We start from the raw sequence: 25,842 nt of genomic DNA on the forward strand, positions 1-25,842 counted from the left end.
AGAAGCTGAAAGCTGGTTCTCCATGTTTGGTTTTGGTGTAGAGAAGACCAGAACCAGAAGACCGGAGTGGTTTGGAAAGTCCTTAATGAAAAGAGTCCTTTAAACCTTTCAAAGTGTAATAAAAGCATAATAAAGTTTTAAAAAAGAATTGCCTATTTTTTGTACATTTCTATACTCCAAACATTAGAGTGACAGAAAAGCAAAGAAGGTAAAGAATCTTGATGGGGGTTAAAATTTTTCTCACAGCCTTTATTGTAATCTAACAAAACGGCAGAATAATTAAAACCTGGCCAATAAAAATTGAACAGCTGAGTCATAAACTAACGCATCGTCACCGTGCCGTACAGAAGTTACTGTAACATATTCCTGTGTACTTATAATGTGGTTGTAAAGGCTAGTTAAATGAAACCTGATCGTACCATCCTCACACTGCAGAGTTGATCCAAACCCAGACATATCGACTGTCATTAGACTCTGGCAGTGTAATCGCAAAACCCCCAGTGCAGTTAAAACACTGTCTGGGTGATCTACAGCATCGTGGACTGGAGTCACAATGTGGTTCATTTTAGTTCTATGAGCCGAGCTCAACTAATCGATCCTCTGTGTGCCATCAGTGTAGTCTGCTCGGTGTGTGGCTGGGAGCAACTCAGTTTAGTTTTGCTTTAAAAAGATACCAACATCTCAAATGTTGTAGAGATGACTTCCCACAAGAGGTGGGCGATACGGACTTAAATTTTTATCTCAGTATTTTGGAGTTCTGTTATGATAGCGATAAAAGTGACGATAAGAACTATTTATTACTGCTTTTTTAGGTAACTGTATGGTTGTGCCACACCAAGTACCTTAAAGAATGACTGATTTGTGTCACTACGCTGCACACAGTAACTACATTTAACAGTGTTTTCAAATGTATTGCTGCTTATCGATGGTTTCATTGAACAAACAGTGGAGAAAAACAGTAAAACTACCAATGCGGACAGTTTTAGGTGGCTTTAAACATATTTTATTGGAATTTATCGTGACAGAAATAAATCAGAATTCCTATTGTGATAAGAAATTTATCACGAAAAACGATACGATTCCCACCTGCTTTGCTTCTTTGAGTCTTTGCTTCAGCATTCCCGGTTGTACTGCTCCTGATCAGCTTTATTGTTCGGATTAGTTACCAACTTCACTGCAAAGACACAAAGTCTCACCAATCATTTTTTTATATCTAATATCTAATGCAAATATCTGACAAATAAGTTTTCAGCAAGACAGGAGCTTCTTTTAAGACAACAATTCATTAATTTTGATGAAAAAATACTAGTTCTACTGTCAGATTATTTCACTTATTACATGGGAATCATTTATTGTTATAAGTGAAATAATTTGCCAGTAGAACCAATACTTTCTTGAGTAAACATTTACTTAAAACAAGCTCTTATATCTTCCTGGAAAGGTTACTTGTAAGTTAGTTTTGTTTTATTTCAATTGTACTGAGATATTAGAAACTAGAACATAGATTCTTGGTAAGATTTTGTGTTTTTGCAGTGTTAACGTTTCTAAAAGCTGAATATGTTGAGGCTTTAGTAATTTAGTAATTAAAAATATGCCTCTTTGCTCTCTATCTGCCTCCTTCCCTCTCTGCAGGCAGCATTGTGTATCTGGGCATGATGTTCGGAGCGTTTTTCTGGGGCGGCCTGTCGGACAAGGTGGGCCGCAAACAGTGCCTGCTCATATCCATGTCCGTCAACGGCTTCTTTGCCTTCCTCTCCTCCTTTGTTCAAGGCTACAGTATGTTCCTCCTCTGCCGCATGGTGTCTGGCTTTGGGTGAGTGCACTTAACCTTTACCTTTCATTACTTTCCCTGCTCTTCTTCCCTTCATCCTCAGTGGAAATGAGATTCTGAAGGCCCCTGTGAGGATTGTCCCCCTATATGCAGCCTGATCCTTCCTTCCGCTGCTCGTTGCTCTGCCGTCTCGTCTTCTTCTTTAAAGAAATCGCACAAAACCGACACGTTTGCAGAAACAAACCACAGACAATAAGTGAACATCTGCAAACTGTTGTCAGCTCGGCTGCCAGCTTCCTTGATAAATGGTTTGCCGTCCCTTTGCAGTTATCCTTCAGCATATTCATACAGTAGATGAGTCTTTGGTGGCGTTGATGTGAGCTGATAAGCTGCCGAAGAAACAAATAGATTTGGTTTTAGCGGACTTGAATGGGTTTGCCAGATTGGTTTGGAAACGTTCTGTTCAGTTTATCTATTTATGGACAACAAATGTCATCATATGGCACTTCAAAAGTTATACAGGCCATCTTCGTATAGCGTTAGGTTCTTAGCATAATTGCCGAAGTCATATTTTAAAGGGTCAGTATTATGTAAAATCAACTTTTTTGAGATTTACAGCGTATAATGTTATTCCCTGATCGAAAACATACAACATGGAGTGTTGCTTTGATTCTTTCATGCATGTTTGAGAAATCCTTTAATCTCAGCTATGCAAAATGCCTGGGTTGGACCCAGAACCGCCTTTGAGGACGAAACTCCTCCTCTGAGCTTCAGTTTCCAAGTTGCCCCACTCAGCTCCTTCAGACTAGCCAGCAGCAATTAGCAAACACCTGATGGAACTTTTGAGCTCATTATACGCGCTAATTTTCAGTGAAACACTGGTAAAAATGTTGCTAAAGGTTTAATAGAGGAGCCATGTTGTGACTTCCTGAAGGCGAAGTTTCAGAAAGAGCAGGAGTTTTTAAAGAGACAGACGCCCAGTTTCAACGTGTTAGATTGCAAAGTTTTAAGTCATTGCAAATTTCTTTTAAGTCATGTTTTTATGACAGCTGAATGTAACATATTTACTTGCTTGTTCCATAAAATCACACCATGGGGCTGGAAAATAGACAATACTGCCCCTTTAAAGTTTACATGCATAAAATATGGAGAAAATCCAATCATATTTTACAAAACATGATATTTAGACTGTTAAGAAGTATCCTGATAGGTTGAGGACATAGACAATTAGACGGGGGAATGCAGCTGTATAAGGAGATCAATATTACACAGACATCTCAATGAGGCCAAATTATGACTGAGGCAAATATGCTATGAAGCTAACGGTTTAATAATATGACAACAAGCTAACTCCAAATGTAATCAACACAACACAAGCCATTCATTATTGGTGGATTAAGATCAAGTTAGATAAAATCCAAATCCGTCATAATTACAGCAATGAAGTCAAATTCAACTGTTTACAAAATGCAAAGTGGTAAAAATTTCAAGGAAACCCAGCCGACCGCTTTGCTATTGTCTTATTCTACCGAGTTGGGGGAAATAAGTTTGGCTTGAAAGAAAGAAATACATTTTGCTAACTTCAGTAAGCAACACTTCAGAAGTGGTTTTACAAATCCTGATAAGACTTTAGATTATCTTGTCATGAGACAGTATCTCATTATTATGAGCCATCGCCATGGTAATGAAATCCTAATAAGTAGCGTAGTTAATATGTGACGTTGGAGGCGTTTTGCATCGTTTGGATCTTTGGTGGCCTTTTTCCGGAGCCAGGGACGTGGCTGGAAACGCTGAGGTGTGGCGTTTTGGAGGGTGTTGTCTCCAGTTTAACTGGATGCAGCTTGTTTCATTAAGCTTTTCCGTACCTCATTAACTTCGATTCCATAAACCGCCTCAGCAAAACAGGAGGGAAGACGGGACTTAAACAGCCAGATGGAGGAAAAAAAAAAGGAACCACAGATTATGTCTGTGAAATCTTTGTAATTAGGCTGAAATGAGGGAACAAATTGTCTCTAAAGAATTAACCGACAAATCTGAGTAATAGTCGGAGAAGTCCATGTTTGCCAAAACCTGCTTTGACATCCATCCATCCCTCCTGACCAGGCCCGGCACCTTCAGATGATTCAGCACGTGTAATAATCATATCTATGTCTGGAAGAACGTGAAAAAATGTGACTGTTTCCACTTCCCTCACGTGAATTAACTTTCACTGCAAGGATGCAGTTACAGTAGAAACAACACAGTTGTTTGCTCAAGCGAGCTGAAGTATAACAGCTGGTTGTAAAGCCCAGATCAGGCCATAAAGGTGCAAACTGGCCGCAACACAGTGCACTAACACAAGGTTTAGGCTTTTTTTTTTGTCAAAAAAATAAATGGAACTTAGTTGAGCGGATAGAAGCCGACAAGGGAGACAAATGTCCCCGGCTACAGACTCAACACTTAAAAAAAACAAAAAACAAAACACCACCTTCTTCCACATTTCATCATGTTACAACTACAAACTTCCTTGTACTTCTTGACACGTTAGAAAGTACATGTGAAAATGCACATGTTCTTTTTATGATTAAGGGTCATAATTGACAATTATGACACTTAGTAGTGCATAATCGTGAAGTGAAAGAAGGACGACACAGAACAATGTGTACGAAGGTCTGGAATACGTATTTATTCACCTCCATTCGCTCTTATGTCCCTACATAAAATCCAGTGCAGCCAGTTGCCAGCAGACGCCACCCAGTCAGTACACACAGTCCAGCTGCGTGTAATTTAATCTCGGCGTATGTCCAGCTTTGAAGTCAAAGTCTGAGGTTTGTTGGAGAACAAAAATTATCATGTAAAGAACAGCAGATAAGTCAGAGAAAGTTAAGCAATAAAACATCATCTTAAGTATTGGACAACTAACAGAGCAGTGTTCAGTTTGTTACCTGAGAATGGATAAAACATGTTACATTTGCAGCATGCCAGCTACCCTTTATCTTCACTTTATTCGACTTTATTCTCTCAATACTATGACTTTGTTCTTATAATATTATGACTTTATTCCTGTACTTTTTAATTTGTTAAATTTTTCTTGGTGTGCCCTTAATATTCCACCGTAGGCTGACGTGCAGATGAAAACCAACTAAACTGATCCCAGTTTTTCATTAAGTTGATACTAGCTGTGTTTCCGTTGATAATATAATTGCACAAATTGGCATCACAAAAATAAATTTGCTTAATGGAAACACGGCAATTTTGTAAAAACGGTTTTTGCGCTAGGATTAGGTCGTTTCTCTTCAGTATTGAAATTGGGTTGTTTCTCAAAACTGAGACAGAGACACTTTTTTCGCATCAAATGAGCCACGTGATTAACAGCTGCATTTTACAACTAGTGGAAACGACTGAACAGATGACAGGAAGTAGCAGGAGGAAGATGGTGCAGCATGTTTTAATGACTTATCGCTTGAACAAACCTTTTCGCGTGTGATTTTAATTGTGTTTCTAATTTAATGGAAACACCACGTTTGCAAAATTATGTTTTTTGGCATTAGTGCAACAACAAAGTTTTGCGCAAATTTGTAACAGAAACGCAGCTAGTGTTAGAGACGAACGCTGAGTGAAAGCTCATGATGCACAGTGATCATCATACATCTCGTCTAAGATGAAATAACATATTTGAAACATCTGAAGCATGTGATATGATGACTTTGCAGGATTGGCGGCGCGGTGCCCATCGTATTCTCATACTTTGCGGAGGTCTTGGCCAGGGAGAAGCGAGGCGAGCACCTGAGCTGGCTCTGCATGTTCTGGATGATCGGAGGGATTTACGCCTCAGCCATGGCCTGGGCCATCATCCCACACTACGGTGAGTGTCAGCTCTCTGTAACCTGATGTGCCAGGACTATTGAAGATGCGTACATTGAATGTTGAGCTGGACTACATAGCTGAAAAACGCATCACGATATAAGCGTTTCATATCGGTCAATATAGATAATTAGAGATTAGATTTTTCTTTTAAATATCTGAAATATCTGGTGGTGTGACCTGTATTATGTTTAAGCAGCTTTGAGGCATGGTGACAAAACCAGAAACTTCTGCTGTGCAAGTTATTCAACACTTTGTTGCTAGATAACCAAAGAGCAAGTGAGTTAGTCAGTGTCGCCAACCTGGCTTAGCTAATCGTGAGAGGTTGAGCGGTTAAAGTCTTTTCTCTACCTATATATCTCCCAGAATGCCGTGCGGTTCTGGCTTGGAGTTCAGTGAAATTATACATAGTTTTTTTTATTTTTTTTATTAGGGATGTTTAGACTTTTGAGAGCCGCTGTTTATTAAAATGCTTGTGGTTCCTTCCTCGACTTCAACCGAAGTGAAGAAGCAGAGTGTAAAAGTTTGAGTAAGACGAACACACAAGTCTCTTCTTCTGCAGCGAGCAGCATCATTCTTTGTCTGTTGTGTAGCATCCCCTTGGGTCTCCGTCCTACACTGTAGAGATCTTTTACACCATAATAAAAATCCATTACACTAACCAAGTGTGAGGGGTGGAGGTAAAACTGTGGATGACTTTTTATAGATCTGCAAATGGGTGAAATACCTTGAGCAAAATAAGACTGCATTAGTTAAGAATCAAGAGACAGAGAGAAGCTGGAGTGTTGGATAAGAGAGCCAGCATTGCTCAAGCCTGCAGGAATAATTTAGGACATAATGAAATGTTAATGATATTCCTAATGACTAGGATACACACACACACACACACACACACACACACAAAACAGCTGAATGGGTTTTAATGTCAGTCTGAAGTCCATACATTATTATACGACACATAATATGTGGAGGGCATTGCATATCATTTCTCATTTGCAGGGATTATTTACAAAGCAGGCAGCCTTCAGGGAGCAAACAGATAGCAGGTGGCTGTGTAGGTGGAGCAGCAGTAGACATGAAACGTACACTGACTTGCAAAAATATTCAGACCATGACCTTTTAAAAGGGGCAAAATGATGTAAAATCCAACTTTACATGATGTTATAATGTTGTTCCCTCATCAAAAACATACTTGGAGTGTTACTTTGATTCTTTCATGCATCTGTGAGAAATCCTTTCATCTCCCATGGCGGCCATTCAGGGTGGACCTGGGTGGATCTAGCTCTGCCTCAAGGATGAAGCTCCTCCTCGAAGCTGCAGTTTCTAAGCTTCAAAGTAACCCTCCCCCACTCAGCTCCTTCAGACTAGCCAGCAGCAATTAGCAAACACCTGGTGGAACTGCTGAGCTCATTATAGGAGCTACTTCTGGGTGAAACGCTGGTAAAAATGTTGTTGAAGGGTTAATAGAGGAGCCATGTAGTGATGACTTCCTGAAAGTGGAGCTTCAGAAAGAGCAGGAGTTTCTTAAAGAGACAGAGACCCAATTTCAAGGTGTCAAATTACAAAGTAACATTTCTTTTAAGTCATATTTTACATATACAGCATTTTTTAACAACTGAAGTTAACAGACTTTCTGTGTTTTAAAAAAAGGAAGTATGCCCATGATTTTTTTTAAAGGTTTGGATTTTAATTAGCTGAATCTGAAGGTTTGATCACAGGAAAATGTGAAAAAGTCCTTTTTTCCAAGGGCTTCGACATTTGTTATTGTAAATTAAGTTAAGAAAAAAACATGTGGAACACATAAGTATCATTCAGGTACTGTGAAATCTTCAGTTAGAGGAAAATGTTTAATGTCATTTATGCCTAATCAATATTTGTTACGTTGATTTCACGGAGATTTACGGAGCAGAAGCAAAAAAAAAACAAAAAAACAAAAAACATTTTATTTCTTAGGTGTTTGTTGCTGCAGGGATATGGATGAGGTGTGAGTCGGCTGATCAGAGCCAAACAAGCAAAATAAAATCAATCCGGTGCGGAGGGCTGGAAATCAGGGAAAAGGAGTAAAGAAAAAAAGATTAGGAGGATGAGAGCTGTAGCGTGTTCCTGATTTATGTGGCCTGTGTCAGAGATAATCGAAAGGTGAGGGTATACTGCAGAGGACTGGAGGGACGTAAAGAGAAAACAAAAGAGAGAGAGGGTGTAAAAGGAGAGGAGGGGAAAGTGATGCATGAGGAGGAGTCTTTTCTGGTTTCAGGGCTGCGTTGATAGGATATAATGAACTGTGTTCCTGGATCCTCGCCAGCAGCACGCTGACTCTGCTGGGACTATTATATGGAAGCGTGACTCTATAGGTGTATTGACACCGCCGTGATTAAGCACTTTTAGTGGGAAGTGTTAAGTAAAAAACGTCTCAGGAAGTTTTTTTGGAGAGCTAAAACAATGCCTGAAGACAATGTTACATAAAAATGGCTCAAAGAGTCGATGGCAGGTTCTTTTTGCTGCTAGGTGATCTGTTTTCTACCATAAAGCAAGTTAACGCTAACATCAGCAATACATGGTAAGATCAATGGGAAAACAAAACAGAGCGAATACAGTTTTACCCAACACTCGCATGCATTCGCTTTAACCCACGTTGGGAATGTTTTGTGCCAACAATTTCAAGGAATTTCCTCACATCTACTCAGTTTCCTCTGAAAGGAGTACGATTTCAAATAATCTTTCTAATTTTGTTGAATCAGTGTGATCATTTTCAGCAGTTCTGATCCCTGCTTGAACACACCAGCTAATTCAAACAGGGACCTGAACTGCAACTGGAATAAGAGTTTATTACACTGGTTATAGAATATAAAACTAAACTGAGTCATAATTGAGATTTTTATTTTTCAGTATTTTATTTTTAAAATTTATTAAAAAAAATATTTGCTAAATAATAAATAATAAGAGAAATAAAGTGTTATGCTACTGGTTTCTGATCGCATGTTGCTTTTCTGACTTTTTACTTTTGTGTTTTTATGACGTAAAGCACTTTGAACTCCCTTGTTGCTGAAATGTGATGTACAAATAAATTTGGTTGATTGAGAAGCTCTTGGCTGGTTGTTGTGAAGTAGCCAATACAGGAGCGCTACTTATTTTCCTCGGTGCTGATTAGCTTATACTCCCAGGAGCAGTGATAAGAAAGACTGTAGATATTATGAGAGTTTCAGCAGCTTTGTAAAGGACATAGGAACTCTTTTGGTGAATTAAAAGGTTCTGGTGAGCACATGTAGTAACAAACACGTAGGCTATGTGTCTGTCTTAGCTTACAGATAAAAGCTACATTAGCTATGCTAATTTTGCTAGTTTGGCAAGTTCTACAGTAAATAGCACTGAAATTGAGTAAAGTACTCAAAAATTGTCAGAGCTAGTTAAAGCTTGTGGCTTATTATTGTCATAGAACCTTCATAGCAACTGCCTATCAAGATGGCTGTCAGCTACAAAGCTCCTGAAAGTGTAATGTCACATGAGGCTATATAGCATCATTTTTAACACAAGTGTCATCTCCAGGGTCTTTGTAAGATGTTTTATTTTCTCTTGTCTCTGTCAATATACACACACATACCAACATCTCTACAATCCTCATTTTTGTCAATCTTCAAACGAGAACCAGAACCAAAATAATCTGAACCAGGTTCCCTGGTGTTTTTGGCTGAGTAAATATAAAAAAGGCACAGACGCACGTAAAGATGAAATGTTTACTTTAGCTGTAACTCTGCGCCATTTAACCAAACGTACAGGCTTTGTTTAAAAGCACACTAGCTTTATTTGCGTGAGTGATGGCGGGAATGCCGAGAGCGGCAGCTGATGGAGGTCAATTGATCAGACGCCAGTGTTTTAACACATTCTTTTTTTTTTCTCCAAGATGCAGTGACGTGTGGGTAATAGGTTCCGCCGCAGTGCTCGCTGCATTGACTAGTGGACAAAGGCCAAATAGTATGCGAGTAAGTTCGAGAGAAAAAGAGAGGGAGAGAGAGAGAACCACTTTGTCTTTTTTGTTTTTTTTCTTTTATTATGTTGAAATTCACAGGAAACAAAAAGGACAGGGCGATTTCAAGAAGAAAACATTAAATATTCTGCGTTTAAGGTTGTTTTTTTTCTGCCATTTCTCTGATGAACACCGCAATGATTAGAAATTAATCTCATAACGTGAACAATGACCAAGGACAGTGTGTGTGTGTGTGTGTGTGTGTGTGTGTGTGCGCCTGTGTGCGTGTGTGTGTGTGTGTGTGTGTGTGTGTGTGTGTGTGTATGCGCGCGCATGTGTGCTTTAGCTACGCTCACTTCCTGTAGAAATGGGGACATAAATCTTGCTGAGTTTCGGAATCAGTCAGCCGTTCCCTCCAGTCCATTATAGCTATAATTCCCCTAATGAGGTTTGTACTCTTACAAGCTACAGCAGCCGTCGTGCACACCGATACGTTTCACTTATATCGCCTACATGTTTCTGTGCTGCAGCTATTTTGGTGATGTACAGGTGGATTAAATCCAGACAGAGTTATTTTAAAAGAAAAAAACTCGATGTGGCGTCCAGAGCGTTGGAGGTGGTGGACCCGGAGTCTCCCCGAGTCTGGTTCCATCATCGGAGGTCACTTTAAAAGATGCACTGTAAAACTTAATCTGTTCTCCTTACTTGAAATTGTTGTTAATGTTAAATTAACTTGTGCAATTTTAGTGAGCATAACTTCATAAATCTGAGTATGTTATTACTTAGAAGGCACCTTTTTTATGGAAATAAACTCTGAAGCTTTCTGAAGGCACTTTAAAAAAAAACAAAAAAACAACTGGAAACTATATATATATATATATATATATATATATATATATATATATATATATATATATATATATATAAACAAAATTACTTGATTGAAACAGTTTCTTGCTCCTGCTTTTTGTTTGTGCCTCTACTTAAACTTTAACAGGATATAAAAAGTGTGATATTTTGTTTACTTTTCAGTGAGCAAGGCTACACCCTCAGGCAGAACGGTCATTAAAAATGAAAATACAACTCACTCATGGTGCAGTTTTATGCAACTGTAAATGCTAAAAAAAAAAACTAGTCAATAGGAGCTGCTCTGCTCTGCTGTCAGCATAGATGAAGCTTTGGAGATGACCTTTTTGCCTTAAACATCTTAAAACACATTTTTGTGACATATAAAAAATGGTTTAATTAGTTCTGCTGTTGGCGGCACAATGCCTTGTGGGATACCTTCCTGGCCAATCCTCACTGTCACATAAACTAAAATAAGTACTTCTTTAAAACATTTTTACCCCAAAAGCTTCTCAACTTATTTAAATCAAGTGATTTTTACAGCTACGTTTAAAAAAAAAAAAAAAGTTGAATCCAGTTAATTTATTTGATTAAAGCCAACATTGTAATTCATTGCAACCCAAAAATTCACTGGACTTTGACAAAAGTCAAGTTATACTCACTCATCTTTTTCAATTAAATCCAATGTTTTGATTTACAGTGTACTTGGTCCTTGTGATCTTTTCTCACTCGATGAGCAGTTTAAACATTTATACGCGTTCACATCGGGGTACCCGCCGTCATTTAAGGATAAATATTACAGTGTACTGATTTTTTTTTTCTTTTGATTTTTTTATTTTTCAGTTTTAAAAGTTTATGTCCACGGATCTATAGGTTAGAATAAATAGGACAGAATTGTGATTGTGATGAAATTGACTGAAGCAGATGATTCATTTCTGCATTTATTTCTCTTTGCGAGTCCTGCTAGGAGTACTGGACATACTGAACCACTTTTTTTTTTTTTTTTGTCCCACATGACAATGTGGTGAGTCTGTTTCGAACACAGGCCTTAGTGAACACCTGAGTTAAAAATAAAGCAGTAGAGGAAGTAGCAGAAGCAACTACTGCAGCCCTTGAGTTGGTGCCGCCAACGCAGGTTCAGTTCTGTCGAGATTGAACTGGGCAGATGTTGCTGACCAGAGAGCTGAACTGATTTCCTTGGTGAGTTCGTCTGCTGCTTGGGCGTCAAGAGGAGTGACGTGTGCCGCTTCTCTCCAAACTTCATCCATATTCTCTAGAAAAGAAAAATGCTAAATCATTCTATTGTTTACTGATTTTATTCATGTGTACATGATAAAACAATGAATTACTCGCTAATACCAATGGATATTCTATTAATTTATCAAAGTTTGTTGTGAATTGTGGATCATTAGACGATGGCCTTCGTCTCCTGGGTGCAGCATATGTTTGGGAAAATGACAAACTGAACTTAGAGACATTTTGTTCTGATCTCGTCTTACAAAAATCTACATGGTACATATGGTCAAAATAGAAAATTACACAAACCGTTCTTCATTAAGCTGTTCTTAATACAACTTAGGCTTCTTATTTTAATATTTTTTTTATGCGTGCATGAATTCAGGATGGGTTTTGTGGAGAACTAACATGCGTCTTATGTACAGGACTTGCAGGACATGAAGGCGCTTTTCCCGACTTGCTGAAAAAGTTTCAAATTCCCTAAAGTTCACTGCCTGTTTTCCTAAAATTATGTTTTGAAATGTCTTCTACATGCTTATTTAAAGTTCATTTATTGATTTGCTCGGTACAACGTGGCGTCATGGTAACAAAGTATATCTATTCTTACAAAAAATAACCTTGATAAAGTTAAATTATTCATGTTCATGTGTAATTTATGTTGAATGGATATTTTTATAAGTTACTTTCACTGACGCATATATGCATGAAAAACCAGATTAAAACAGAAAAAATGATTAATATATATTTTTTTTCCCACTGCTTATACATTATGTATTTTGAGGAGTCGCATGCGGCTCCACAGCATCAAAATCACTGGTTTGTGTTAGTTTGTGCAAACAGCTGGAGTAATCACTTCCAAAACTAACAACAACAGATTGATAAAACATCTGCATCAGGCCCGACAGTGTGACCCTAAGGAGAAAAATAAACTCTAAATGTGCTGAATGTCTGCATGGACACAAAGAAAGTTGCTGACTTGAAGGTGAATTCACCTGAGGATGTTTCAGAAAACATCTGTCTGTTTAGGATTCACGTTAAAATTTGCAACATTTAAAAGAAATAAATGCTGTAATGCTTGTTTTTTTCTGATATCAATTTTGCTCTCCAATGACATTCTGCACATGTGTGGCTCTGTGTGCAGGGTGGAGTTTCAGCATGGGGTCAGCCTACCAGTTCCACAGCTGGAGAGTGTTTGTGGTGGTCTGTGCGTTGCCGTGCGTTTCGGCGGTGGTCGCTCTCACTTTCATGCCCGAGAGCCCCCGCTTCTTCCTGGAGGTAAAACTCACCCAATACTGTTCTAATAGCAGCGCTGACATTTTGGCCAAAAACAACCAATCAGAGCCAGAAGGAGGGTCTAAGCGCTGTCAATCAACAGCGCTAATATCTGTTGATTGACAGGTCTTAGCGCTGTCAATGTGCGCTGCTCAGTGTGCCAACAGCAGAGAAACAACTTACCGTTTTACAAAAGCTATTTAACCACCGACATTAGTGGCCACGCTCACTAGCCTTAGCATTCAGAGTATGTGTGCTTCACCTGCTAAATGTGTCCGTCTCCCAGGCGGGGAAACACGACGAGGCCTGGATGGTTCTCAAACACATCCACGACACCAACATGCGGGCCCGAGGAGAGCCTGAGAGAGTCTTCACCGTAAGCATGCTCACCATCCCCGAGTACTTAGTGTCTGCTGCAGCGCTCAGCGGCTGACAGATGGGTGTCGCCCCCTGCAGGTGAACAGGATAAAAATCCCCAAACAGCTGGACGAGCTGGTGGAGATGCAGAACGAGTCGGCCAACCCGGTGCTTAAGGTCCTCTGCAAGATCAAGGCTGAGCTCAGAGGGGTATGAAGCTGTTTTTTTTTGTTGTTTTTTTTTTTGTTTTTTTACTTGATCTGGTTCATTTTGAACCTTTAGGATGTGACTGATGTCAACTTTTTTTTTTTTTGCCCTGGCAGATCTGGCTGACGTTTATGAGATGCTTCAGCTACCCAGTGAAAGAAAACACCATGAAGCTGGCAGCAGTCTGGTTCACTTTGTCATTTGGGTAGGAAACGATCTCCTCCGGTTTTCCTTTCACAGTCTCTGTGTTTTTATTGCTTTGATCATGTTTAATGATGCTATCCACGGCCCTGGGGTTGACACTTAACTGAGCCATCACTCCTTCCTGGCCTGTTAACAGTTTGTGTGAAGAACTTTGCTCTAAGGTAGTGAGTGCATCACTCATACGCTGACCATGGATGCTGATAAGTAATTTTATACAGAATTTGCCTTTTTCTTTTCTGGTCTGTTTACCCACATGCTGTTATTCCCAACACTAAAGAAAGTCATGTAGCTATTCGTTAAGACAATCAACAAATCCATAAAATCAACTTTTAAAAATCTGGAGCCTGTAGGTACGTTGCATGTTGTCGTCTACACAAACTTTTGTGCATGCGCACAACGCTGGAGGGCAAAGAGATGATTCTGTTACTTGCTGCTGCGGTAAAACAATTCTGTTAACAAAACAAAACTCCGGAGATGTAGGTGTGGTTAATTTAGAGCCGTGCGCTGCTGCAGGTTTTACGGGCTGTCGGTGTGGTTCCCGGACGTCATCAAACACCTTCAGGCTGACGAGTACGCCTCCAGAGTGAAGATCCATCACAACGAGCGCATTGAAGACTTCACCTTCAACTTCACACTGGAGAACCAGATCCACAGGAACGGAGTCTTTATGAACGACAGGTACAGCTAAGACACGGCCTCGTGCACAGACACCGGACTGCCCACAGCTTCTGGCCTTTGGTGGAATTACATCAGTGGTGTCCAAACCTTCTGCACCATGGGACAAAATCAACAAATTTAAAGCCCTCAGGGGTCAAAATGTATATATTTATTTATGTTCAGTTAAAAATGCAAATTAATTTCTGTTGTAACTTCTTTTGGGGGTTTTTTCAACCTGCTCAGCAACAAATTAATTAATTTTTAACTGAAAAGGCCAGAAAAAGAATCTGTGTTGTACAGTTTCCTAACTTGTTGGTCAAAATATACATTTTTAGTTTATTCCCTGCAACAGCAATGAAAACCCTTAACAGTATGTAGTTCATTTTAGATACTGGGTGTGATTCAGTCTGTTTCTTCATTAAAAAAAAAGGCAAAGCAAAAAGAAAAAAAAAATACTTGGCTAATAAAACAAAAACACCTCTTCTGTGCCTACAGTTTTCTGTTTAAGATATACATTTGTCATTTTAAAGCATTAATATGTGCCATTTGATTAAAATTAATTTGCTATAGAAAATGTGGGTAATGTTAATTCCTTCATGGAGCAAAGTGTCAATCACTAAACAGCTCCAATCTTACCTAACCGAGTGCAATGTCACACTTTGGATGCATTAGAGTAAAGCATGCTGCTCCTTTACTCTAGAATCTGTAGATCTATAGATGAACCCAATAGAACCACGAGCGACGGATAATATCTTCTGTTTCTTGCCGTATTTCCATGTGAGATATCCGCAGCATTGACTGAAAGTCCTGAGTTTACAGTCCAACTTTGGTGAATTCCTGGTTTTCCAGACAGAAAAATAAAAGCAGCCGCAGCGAAGCGCACTGCGCCGTCGTTAAAGGTGCTCGTCCTGAAGTGGGACAGCAGCGCTATTTGTCATTCCCTCGAACGTCCACAACAGGTAATATTAATCCTGCCTCCTTTATCTTCCCCAAACACCAGGAAATTAAAAGCCTTATCACACACCCGGTCCATTTCTCTGCCCTCTTCCCTCTCTCTTTCTCTCTCTCTCTCACACACACACACACACGCACACACACACACACACACCTGAACACAAGGTTCATTTACACAAAGGCCAGAGAGAAGGTGATACTGCAGGGCAGTGTTGTGGTACTCGAAGTTGGTCTTGGTCTTAAGACCGGTCTTAAGACCATTTTCTGATGGTCTCGGTCTCGTCTCGGACTCGACCGCATTTGGTCTCGGTCTTGTCTCGGTCTCGGGCTCTGAGGACTCGGCATTTTATTTCAAGACCAGTCAAGACCGCAACTGTGAAAATATCACTAAACATACAACATACTGTCCAGTTTATTTGTTAACATCTTTGTTTTCAGTGGATGCAAAACGCACAGATTAAAATCCAAGCAACTAAGTGTTTCTGTTACTCCCCCCTCCCCTCCTCACCTTTTACTCTCCCTCCCCCCCCCCTCCCCACCTTTCACTCGCGCAAGGCGCTCCAGGACATGCACAGTGGTTTCCTCTCAGTGGCAGAAAATGTTTGTCTAATCGTCAGTAATCTACTAGCGCTGCATAAATAGTAAGAAATCCGATGGCCACAGCTAACTCAGCAGCGCTTCGCTTTCACAGACGGTGGAGACAATGTAACTTTTTTCGTCACTTAGAAAAGTAGCTCAAAGAAGGTAAGATCCGTTAATGTGATGTTAGCAAAGCTAGCTGTACAGAGACACATAAGAATTTGTGATGAAAAATGTTATCACTCACTGTGCTGAATTATTGTGCGGAGGTGTAGACTGACTTGTCGCATATATGGGACAACGCTATGTCCAAAAGTCTGCAATATAGTGAGGTGACATTCAGAAACAGTTGATTCTTCTCCACGGCTCTTTACTTATTAGATAGGACTGGAGTGTCACTCACTGAGAGCCGTTGTTCTATCAGATAGCCATACGCTGTCAGGTTAGCATACATGCATTAAGCATTAAGAAGTCCGACCGTCAGAGGAGTTGTCAGTTCACCATACGCAGCAAGTTATGATGAACATAAGTCATTAAATTGTTTTCAATTATAACTATATAGATATACATGTGTTGTCATGGTTTCAAAGTGTATTTAAAGCAGGGTCTGGCTGCTGCTGGAGTCAGCTACAACACACGCCCGTGTAAAACTCACTTAACCGCTAAGTCAGGATGCCATACAACTGTTAATAACAAAGTGTATGACGATCTACGTCATGATTCTATGTTGTTGATTAAATGAAATCTTATGGTAATGACGTGTCTGACAGATATAGCCGGTGTTCTATCACATAGCCATACGCTGTCAGAATAGCATACATGCAGTGAGTACCATGCCAGCGCATGCGCCTTAAGAAGTCCAACCGTCAGCGTAGTTGTCAGTATACGCAACAAGTTATGACGAAAATAAGGAATTAAATTGTTTATAATATGACATAATGTGATAACTAGATAGATATACATGCGTTGTCATGGTTTCAAAGTGTGTTTAAAGCAGGTCTGGCTGCAGCTGGATGCCATACAACTGTTAATAACCAAGTGTATGATGATCTACGTCATGATTCTATGTTGCTGATTAAATAAAATCATATGGTAATGACAGCGTATGCATGTCTGAGCTAAGCGTACGACTATCTGACAACGTATGACAGAACACCGTGAGTTTGTGCTAAGTGTATGACGATCTGACCTGACAGAACACCCGTTCTTTGTTCTTGTAATGCTCTGTGTACACTGCATCATTATTTTATTTTATTATGTACGTTAATATTTAAATTAACAAATAACTAAAACACAAAAATGAAAGAGCACGCAGAGCATGCACATTGCTCTTTGATTGTTTTTGTTCAAAGTGGCAGCTGTAATGTCTGCCATGGTGTCAGATTACCTGGCTTCATGTAGCGGGAGAGAGGGTGAGAACAGTCACGATGAGCGCCTTCTGTTTGGTTACTTCTTGCTTGTTGCTCCTTGGTCAGTGTTCATAGTTGAGCGTTATTTACCGTCAGGGCATTGCCTCAATTGCTATGTTTAATGGTGCAACAGTGGTGGTTTCTTACATGAGCAATATGGGCAAATGTCCAGGGCGTTATGTTTTTAGGGATGGCACGAGACCATCACACGTTTTAGCACAGAAATGGAATATTTAATATTGGTAAAATATATTAAGTATTTAATATCTAGGTGTTTTTATGGGAATATGGATCTTTCAGATTATTTTGAGAAGCAATTTCGATCATATTTTACATTTTATTGTGTCATGTAGCGCGGGCCGCTGGTCTTGGTCTTGACTCGGTCTCGACTCCCCTCGGTCTTGGTCTTGACTTGGTCTCGGACCCCAAAAGTCTTGGTCTTGTCTCGGTCTCGATACACTCTGGTCTTGGTCTTGTCTTGGTCTCGGGTTAGGTGGTCTTGAACACAACACTGCTGCAGGGTAAATCCGCACCAACATAACCATGGTGGGGAACGCTGCTTGCAACAGATTGTATTATTAAATAATTAAAAGCTTTTAAATATTGACTTATTTAAAAAGTTCAATGCATATTAACGGGTGTAGAATATTGTAAATATACCAGATTTAGCAAAATGCTAATTTACCTTCGTTATTAGTTAAAAAAAAAACATAAAATACAGACATTTATATGATTTCATACATAAAAATAAGGAAAACAGTTGCAACAAATAAAAGCTGTATATAGACTGGAAAATCTGCTTCAAGAAGAAATGACAAAATGATTTTTAAAAATCCTAATACATCAAATTAAAAAGATTTAAAGACGTACTAAATAAAGAACTAAGATACAATTTATGTTTTAGTAGAAACAATGCCTGAAATATTAGACATACAGTTAAATCACTGAAAACATGAAAGTTACATGTAGTCAAAAAAAATAACTTAGGCGATTTTTTTTTTTAGGAAGTTGAGAACATGGAGTTCATCTCCAGTGTTTTATCAAATTATTCACATCTCTTTGATCTTTATGCATTTTTCAAGCTTTAATTCATTTACATTTTTTTTGTAAAGTTTTTTCTTGATGCATTTGATGTTTTGTGGTTGTTGCTTCACAAAACGTGGGGAAGTTAAAGGAGTAGGAAAAACTCCTGCAGTCCATTGTACTGGAGTTTCTGTTCTCAGTTAGCATCACAACAAGCTATGCTATCTCTGAGTCACGGGCTAAAGTCGATCGATGAGTAGGGAGAAAAACTGTTTCTGTGGAGCGATGGAGGAACATGAAGACAACGTGTTCAATGTGGAGCCTTTAAAGAAATGCTTGTACTGGAGAAATGCTGCTATCTGTTGTTCTGGTTCCACTGACAAGTCATGATGCGGTTTTCTGCACCCGCAGCAGAAGAGGCAGCATTGAGTGAAACACAGATTAAAGGTGAAGTTAAAAGTCCAACTTTCACTGGGAAGCCTCCACGCAGATTGTGTTCTGGAAATGATTGTTTTTATGCAGTTTATCAAAAGGCAGAACACGTTTCTCATCTTCACAAACATGAACTCACCTTTAAGTTTCAGTTCCTTGTCCAACAAAAACGTACAGCAACTGAAATGTCCCTTCAATTTTGGATATTTTAAAACACCTTCCAGTTCCCGGGTTAAGAGTATTAGTCTTTGAGAGGGTGAATTTACATTATTATGCCATTATCAATATATTACTTGAAAATGGTCTCAAAATAATATTATAATTGCCGGGGCAATATATCGTCCAGCAAAATTTGTTATAACTTTCAATTTCAAATTCAAAAATACTTTATTGATCCCAAAGGGAAATCAAATAGTATCTTTCAGTCTAGATGTCTAAAAAGTAAGCTTTTAGAAATTCAATACTCCAACTACACAGAAGCGATTTATTCAGAACTCCGTGTTTGATGTCTGTGCATTTAGCAAAAAAAGCAACTCTGCATTTCGGTGATACAAGTGAGACACCAACACGCTTCTTTTCAAGGGGAAATAATTCTGTATCAGCACCGGCTGGCATCCGGAGAATGTTAGATACCTCTTTTTTTCTTTTTTTTACTCCTGCTTTAATGGATTTTACTGTTTTTTTCTGTCTCCTCGCAGGTTTCTCAACATGAAGTTCAAGGCGGTGACATTTATAGACTCGTCTTTTATCAATTGCTATTTTGAGGATGTTTCCTCAGTGGGATCCTCCTTCAGAAACTGCACCTTCGTGGACTCTTTCTTTTACAACACGGGTGAGGCTGTAACTCTTTAAAGTGCAGTAACTCAACTGAGATGTTTAACCTTTCTCTTAGGGAAAGCTGTATTTGGCATGTTGGATTTGTTTTTTTTCTCAGGGAGGTCAGATTGGAGTTTAATACTTATTGTCGCAATAAGCAATAAATCTATTTATTGCATGATAAATTAAAGCGAACCCAATAATTTCCATTTGCATGATTCATCGTTTTTTTCTTTTCTCTTTTTCTATCAAAATTGGATGACAAACGTCTTCAGTCTCAATGAGCCCTTTTTTTTTTGAAGGACAATTTTGTTTCCATAGATTTCATAATTAATTTTACTTGTTATTCCTGTTGTTTTGTTTATTTATTTTGGATATCTAAAATGTCTTCCAGTTTCAGTGTTAAATGTTTGTTATAATTTTAAGTTTATTGATCTTTGCAAATGATCAATAATTATTGCATTATTTTGCCATTGCCATTACATTACTTGAAAAAGGTCTCAAATCAGCAATATTGTCATTTATGGCAATAACTCCTTGGACAATTTATCGTCTAGCAAAGGATCGTGACAGGCCCATCAGTATCTTCTCCTTCAGGGAGACATGAAAGCAGCATAAACATAAACTGAAACATTGCAGAGTGAAAACATCATCAAAAGATGGAAAAACAAGAAAGAAACCAAACCATCCCAAATCAAATTCCAGACAATACAGACTAATTTTAGCCTCTTTTGTATAACCTTTGCTTGTTTCATCAAGACACTGCTCATTGTTTACAGACAACAGATGAAAAACAACCTTCTGGCCAATTCTGGCCGTGAATTAATGTGCATTGTCCCTACCAAAATAAATGAAATTAAAACGATGACACCTTTTTGTGTTATAGTTCTAGATTTTGAAATTTTCCTTTATTTTGGGTGTTACTATGCAGTTAGTCAGCGTGGGATGCAGCGTCCTGTCGCACTTAGCACATGGATGTAAACAGTTGTTTACAAAGTTTGACAAAGACTGGCCTTAGAGGTATTAGTTAATCAATTGGAATTCATTGTAATATAAGTCGATTAATCGTTTGCATACCTTGTACTTTTGTCTCAAAGTGGCAACAGAAATTACACATCCCTGTTAATTCATCACTTAAATTGCATGAAAGTAACCAAAATAAAAGTTTCTCCGTTATTTGAGGTTCTGCCTAGTCATTTAGAAGCTCGCGAAACACACACACACACACACACACACACACACAAAAACTCCGGACTTGAAGCAAAAGGAAAGCAGCAGAGGCATGAAATGATCTGAGAGAAGCGGAGCTGAATCAGACCTTGTGGGAGCAGCATGCTGGAAAAACAGTTCCCTCCAGCACTCTGTGAAAGCGCTGAACATGGAAACAGTGAGGCCATGTCAAGTTTGCCGGTAAAGCCCTCTGGGAAATGAAGTCTCATTGCTCCCAGCAATATGTCTGGAAAAATGGTGAAGAAAAAAAAGACGAAATGAGGAGAGACGGGATAAGAACGAACGGGAGGACGGTGTGTGTGCATGTGTGTGTGTTTGGTGAGAACTCGGAATGTTTTCTCAGCACAGCAGCTGCTGAACTATAATGAGCAATTTTGCAGCAGGCAGGTTTGTTTCACTTCTTATTATGAGGAGAGGGAAAACACCAACACATTACGGATGGTCTATAAGGTTCCCTATATTCTGTGTTTTCTATGAAATTGGGGAATCTTTTACTGAGTTTAGTTTTAAAAATGGTTTATTTAAAAAAAAAAAGAAATGGAAGGTCTTAGTTGGCCTTAGTTGCCTCAGAAACTCACACGTATAAAATGTGCGCCTTTAATATACCGTTAAGCTTGGTGGAAATGCATTTTTTCTGGACTCAATGCCAGAAGTTCATGTTGATTTTAATCAATGGACCTTTTAGCCGAACATTTCTGCTGCTTTCTACAGACGTAGATGATGCCAAGCTGACAAATTCAAGAGTGATCAACAGCTCCTTCCACCACAACAAGACCGGCTGCCAGATGACATTTGACGATGATTACAGCGCCTACTGGGTCTACTTCGTCAACTTCCTGGGAACGCTGGCCGTGTTGCCTGGGAACATCGTTTCTGCTCTTCTCATGGACAAGATAGGACGCCTCAGCATGTTAGGTAGGTCCAGGATCTGCTCTGACCTTTGTGCAAAAATGACCCATTGGTCTCTGGACTTCAGCCTAGGCATCTGTAATGGCCCCCAGTGCCACAATGTGGGCCATTTGTAAAGGATGTTCTATATGCGGTCCTCCAGGAGGCTCCATGGTGCTGTCAGGGATCAGCTGCTTTTTCCTTTGGTTCGGCACCTCTGAGTCCATGATGATCTTCATGCTCTGTCTCTATAATGGTCTCAGTATCTCTGCGTGGAACTCCCTGGATGTAGTCACCACTGAGTTGTACCCTACAGACAGGAGGTGAGCTACACGACTCAATTAAATTTGGTAGTACGACTTGATGAATGAGTGTCAGGCCTTGTTTAGTATATTTTAAGTACAAGTGGTTCACTTACTGACAGCAGCATATCAAAATTGACAATATGAAAGACATAAAAAAGAGAAAATGTGAGAAAATTCAACAAATCTGCACACTGACCATTAAACTGGGGCAGCGTTGGGCCATATCTGTTCACCAGCCAGTGTCACAATAGGACAGGAAAACTGAGGAGAATGGGTTGTTGACTGATTGCTGGCTGATTATTGAACAGATTATCTCAGTTATAACACACGATAATCAAAGCACTTGTTTCATAACCTGTGGTTGAAGGAACGTAAAAGGCTGTTCTGGTCCATTACAGTGGAAGATGGAGACTGGCGTAAGCACTGATGTGTCTTTGAGCCACACACTTTCTGTCCCCAACCAAGGCATAGGTGTTAATTGGAAACAAGAATCAAGCTAATGGCTTCAATTCTGGTTTGTAAAACTTTGTCATCACCACCCTGTATTCTGACATGGATTTTTTTTAGTAGAAGTCTAAAATATTTGAAAAAAAAAAACAAAAAAACATTTTAATTCAGCTTTGCAAACTGAAATACCTTGGTGCAATGCTACTTGACGTTTGCAAACAGCCAATTCAAATATTTTCAGATTTCAGATTCTCTTCATAGGTAGTTCTGGTCGCTGGTGACCTTCAACTCTCATGGTATTAAAACAAAGTGTAACCAGTTGAGAACCCATCAGTTCAGCCACAGAGTGTTAGGCTAGCTAATATCACAGAGTAGAGGACAGTCTGTTCTACTCACTGTCCTCACAAATGCTCTTCTGGAGGAATGGCCAGCTGTTCCTAGCAACACAGTGAAACTTAATGCTCAACAGATAATTATTAAATACAGTCACACTGAAGTGATGTTGGAAAAACAAAAGACACTGGCTACCCTTACGTAAGTCCTCAGTAAGTAGCTGGTACTATGTATAAGTGAGTAACTGAACAGCTGATCCTTTTTGATTGTAGCTAACGATACACATTCTGTTCTTGGCTGACTGCTTTGTTTGTCTCTTGATCTTCAGGGGCACAGGATTTGGCTTCTGTAACGCCATATGTAAGCTGGCAGCAGTTCTTGGCAACCTGATTTTTGGCTCCCTGGTTGGCATCACCAAGGCTATCCCTATTCTCCTGGCGTCAGCTGTTTTGGTTGGTGGCGGACTGGTGGGCCTCCGACTACCAGACACACGTTCCAACGTCCTCATGTGAACACCGGCCAAGAAAACGGGTTTACCAGGTTTTTACTCAGCCTACTGAACACTTGGTTTTCAGCTATTGCTTATTTAAATATCACTGAAACAGTTATTGCTGCCATTGCCCAAATGTATTTCATCTAAAAGAAACAATGCTAAGAATCGCAACAACTCAAAATTCATTACAGGTGATGATTGTTCAGTTGATTCTGAGTAAAATACCTGGTTAAGAGTCTAATGCAGTTTTACAGAGCTGTAGATGTACAGAGAAAGCTTGTATGGAAAATTGTCTTACAGATGCACCAGATGCCAGTTTTATGTTTTTCCAGAACTTTTGGTGTTTAAAAAAGTCTCATCTATCATGAGTGGAAATGAAACAGCAGCTCATTAGCTATAAGCTTTTTCACACATGCAAGCCACAAAAGTGTCTACAAAAGCTGCAAAAGGCTTGGAGCTTCAGTAACCTTTCATATCTCCTCCAGTACTGCTCAGAAAGAAAGTATATACAGACACAATTACATGCTCTATGACCTAGTCAATGAGTTTGCACTTTGAGAAACAACACGGCTTTTCAGCTAGTGCTGCAAACGATCACCAAAACAACATAATCATCAAACATTGGGCTTTTTATATTATGTTGATCTGTTAATCTGCTTTGGAGAATAGTACTCTTATTTTATGTCTCTTGAATTATTCATGCATGCGCCCCTTGGAAGGCAGAACCTACTTCTGTTGTGCAGTCGATTTTGAAAAGTCAGCAGAAATAAATGTGGCAGAAATGAACCATTTTTTAAAAAACTAGTTTAATATATTTTGTTACTTTTTAAATAATTATTTTCCACATATTGTTGAATTATATTAAGTTTATTTTTTATATATTACCCTACAATGACATCAGTAGTCACCTTTATATTAATATTGCAAATGTTCATCAACAAACCAAAGAATATTTATTAGAAGTTGGATAGATTAAGAATTACAAGAGATGACTAGTAGTGTCAGTCTTCTTACAAAACCTTTACATTAACAGCTTGTCTGTTTTATTATTAATTTATTATTTATTTGTCATAGCAGGAGCAGATGTTATGGTCAAAATAAAATCAATATAACAAAACTTCTCCAAAGCAGTCCTTTATGAGGAACCTCTAGAGTAAATTCCATTGTGCAGAAATTGAGCTTTCATAATTTTGCACTGATGTAGCATCTCATCATTTGAAAAGACGTGAACGTTACAGTATGGCGAAAAGAGAGTCTTTTCCACATGTCTCCATGTTCTACAGCCTGCTGAAGTGTTTACTGACTGCTGGAGCTCCGTGACTGACTGTTTCTGTAGCAAAGCAGACTGCTGCTCTACTGTGACACCCAGTGGCTGTTTTCTAGGATTGCACATTATGCCCTCAGATTTGAGAAAAAAAATTAAAAATCAAAACTAGACCCTGGAAAATTCAACCTGAAGTTATGATTAAAAGAAAGTACACACCTGAAATTCAAGGGGTTTACTATGTTGTAGACTGTAGATTAAGTTCAGAAATTGTATTTTTTTAAAAAAAAGGAAATTACTGAGTTCGAAAAGTCAAAAATATGCGACTTTTGGAAATTTTCAAAAGTTGCAGATGTTTGACTTTTGAATCTTAGAAATTGTTTCTAGAAAATTTCTAGAAAACTGATTCATCTAAAAATTTCTCAGTTTTTGGGCAGAAATTTTCTTTGCTTTTTCTATTTGTAAAGACCCAAATACGCCATCTTATTTTTACACATTTATGGGGGTGAGGGTTCACAATCATTCCCATTTTTACTTCATTTGCTTTTGTTTTGTTTTATGAGTACTGATGGAATTATTTATGTATTAAAATATTTAATATTTACGCTGAATAACATGGTGTATGTTGTTGTTGAGAATTAAACAATCCTTTCATGTTTTATGCAAATCCAACGGCAAGCTCCAAAACCTCCTAACAACCTGACATAGTTTTTGGCATCGGGCTTCTTGGGCTTCGTGAGTCTAGTCACCAGCTAGAAACTGGAAATATGCTCTACATACATTTTGTGATGAACATATAATGAAAGGTTGATGATCATCAAGCCTTTTGACGCAAATTACAAGACTGACAAGGTCATAAGGTAATAATAATAATAATAATAATAAAGTAGTAGATTAGTCAAAACTGGCAACTTCTGCAGCTACATTTCTAAATAATAATAATTAAAAAAAGTTTACATTTTCTGCTTTTTACTGTGGAGACTTTTGGGAGTAGAGTCCTTTTTGTCTGAATGCTTCCTGTCTCTTCCTCTCTTCGTGTCTCTGTACGTGTCGCGGCGTCAAGCTCGCCATGAAGGGCTTCGCTCTTCTGTAAAGAATCTGCGCCACAGGACATTTCTGTTGGTGTCTGAGCTTGTGCTTCTCTTCCTTTCTATCTTTCTCCTGTCGGTTTGCTCACGGTGTCTCTTGGTCCTCTGTGTCCTGTGTTGACCTCCTCTGCCTTGCTGCTGCTCCCTGTAAAACTCAAAAGCCTTTCTCTGAACTTGTGCCTCTCTCTGTCTAGCCCAGCTCTTCTTCCAAACCTCTGCTGGACGCT

The 25,842-nt window shown here is 39.0% G+C and overlaps 1 protein-coding gene across 1 annotated transcript in view; it reads left to right on the forward strand.

The window, feature by feature from the left end:
- LOC106928731 (synaptic vesicle glycoprotein 2C-like) overlaps window positions 1–25,141 on the forward strand; it is a 42,067-nt gene extending 16,926 nt beyond the window's left edge. The window contains exons 3-13 of the mRNA XM_015005184.2: window positions 1,633–1,813; window positions 5,464–5,615; window positions 12,799–12,932; window positions 13,216–13,305; window positions 13,386–13,496; window positions 13,610–13,698; window positions 14,211–14,375; window positions 19,450–19,583; window positions 21,509–21,712; window positions 21,849–22,008; window positions 23,099–25,141. Of these exons, the coding sequence (XP_014860670.1) occupies window positions 1,633–1,813; window positions 5,464–5,615; window positions 12,799–12,932; window positions 13,216–13,305; window positions 13,386–13,496; window positions 13,610–13,698; window positions 14,211–14,375; window positions 19,450–19,583; window positions 21,509–21,712; window positions 21,849–22,008; window positions 23,099–23,282 (1,604 nt within the window). The 3' untranslated portion in view covers window positions 23,283–25,141. The remainder of the gene's footprint in view (window positions 1–1,632; window positions 1,814–5,463; window positions 5,616–12,798; window positions 12,933–13,215; window positions 13,306–13,385; window positions 13,497–13,609; window positions 13,699–14,210; window positions 14,376–19,449; window positions 19,584–21,508; window positions 21,713–21,848; window positions 22,009–23,098) is intronic.
- The last annotated feature ends 701 nt before the right edge of the window (window positions 25,142–25,842 follow it).

The sequence above is a fragment of the Poecilia mexicana genome, unplaced genomic scaffold (genome assembly GCF_051168715.1).
Source record: "Poecilia mexicana isolate PSO_F unplaced genomic scaffold, ASM5116871v1 scaffold_12, whole genome shotgun sequence".
Taxonomy (NCBI): domain Eukaryota; kingdom Metazoa; phylum Chordata; class Actinopteri; order Cyprinodontiformes; family Poeciliidae; genus Poecilia; species Poecilia mexicana.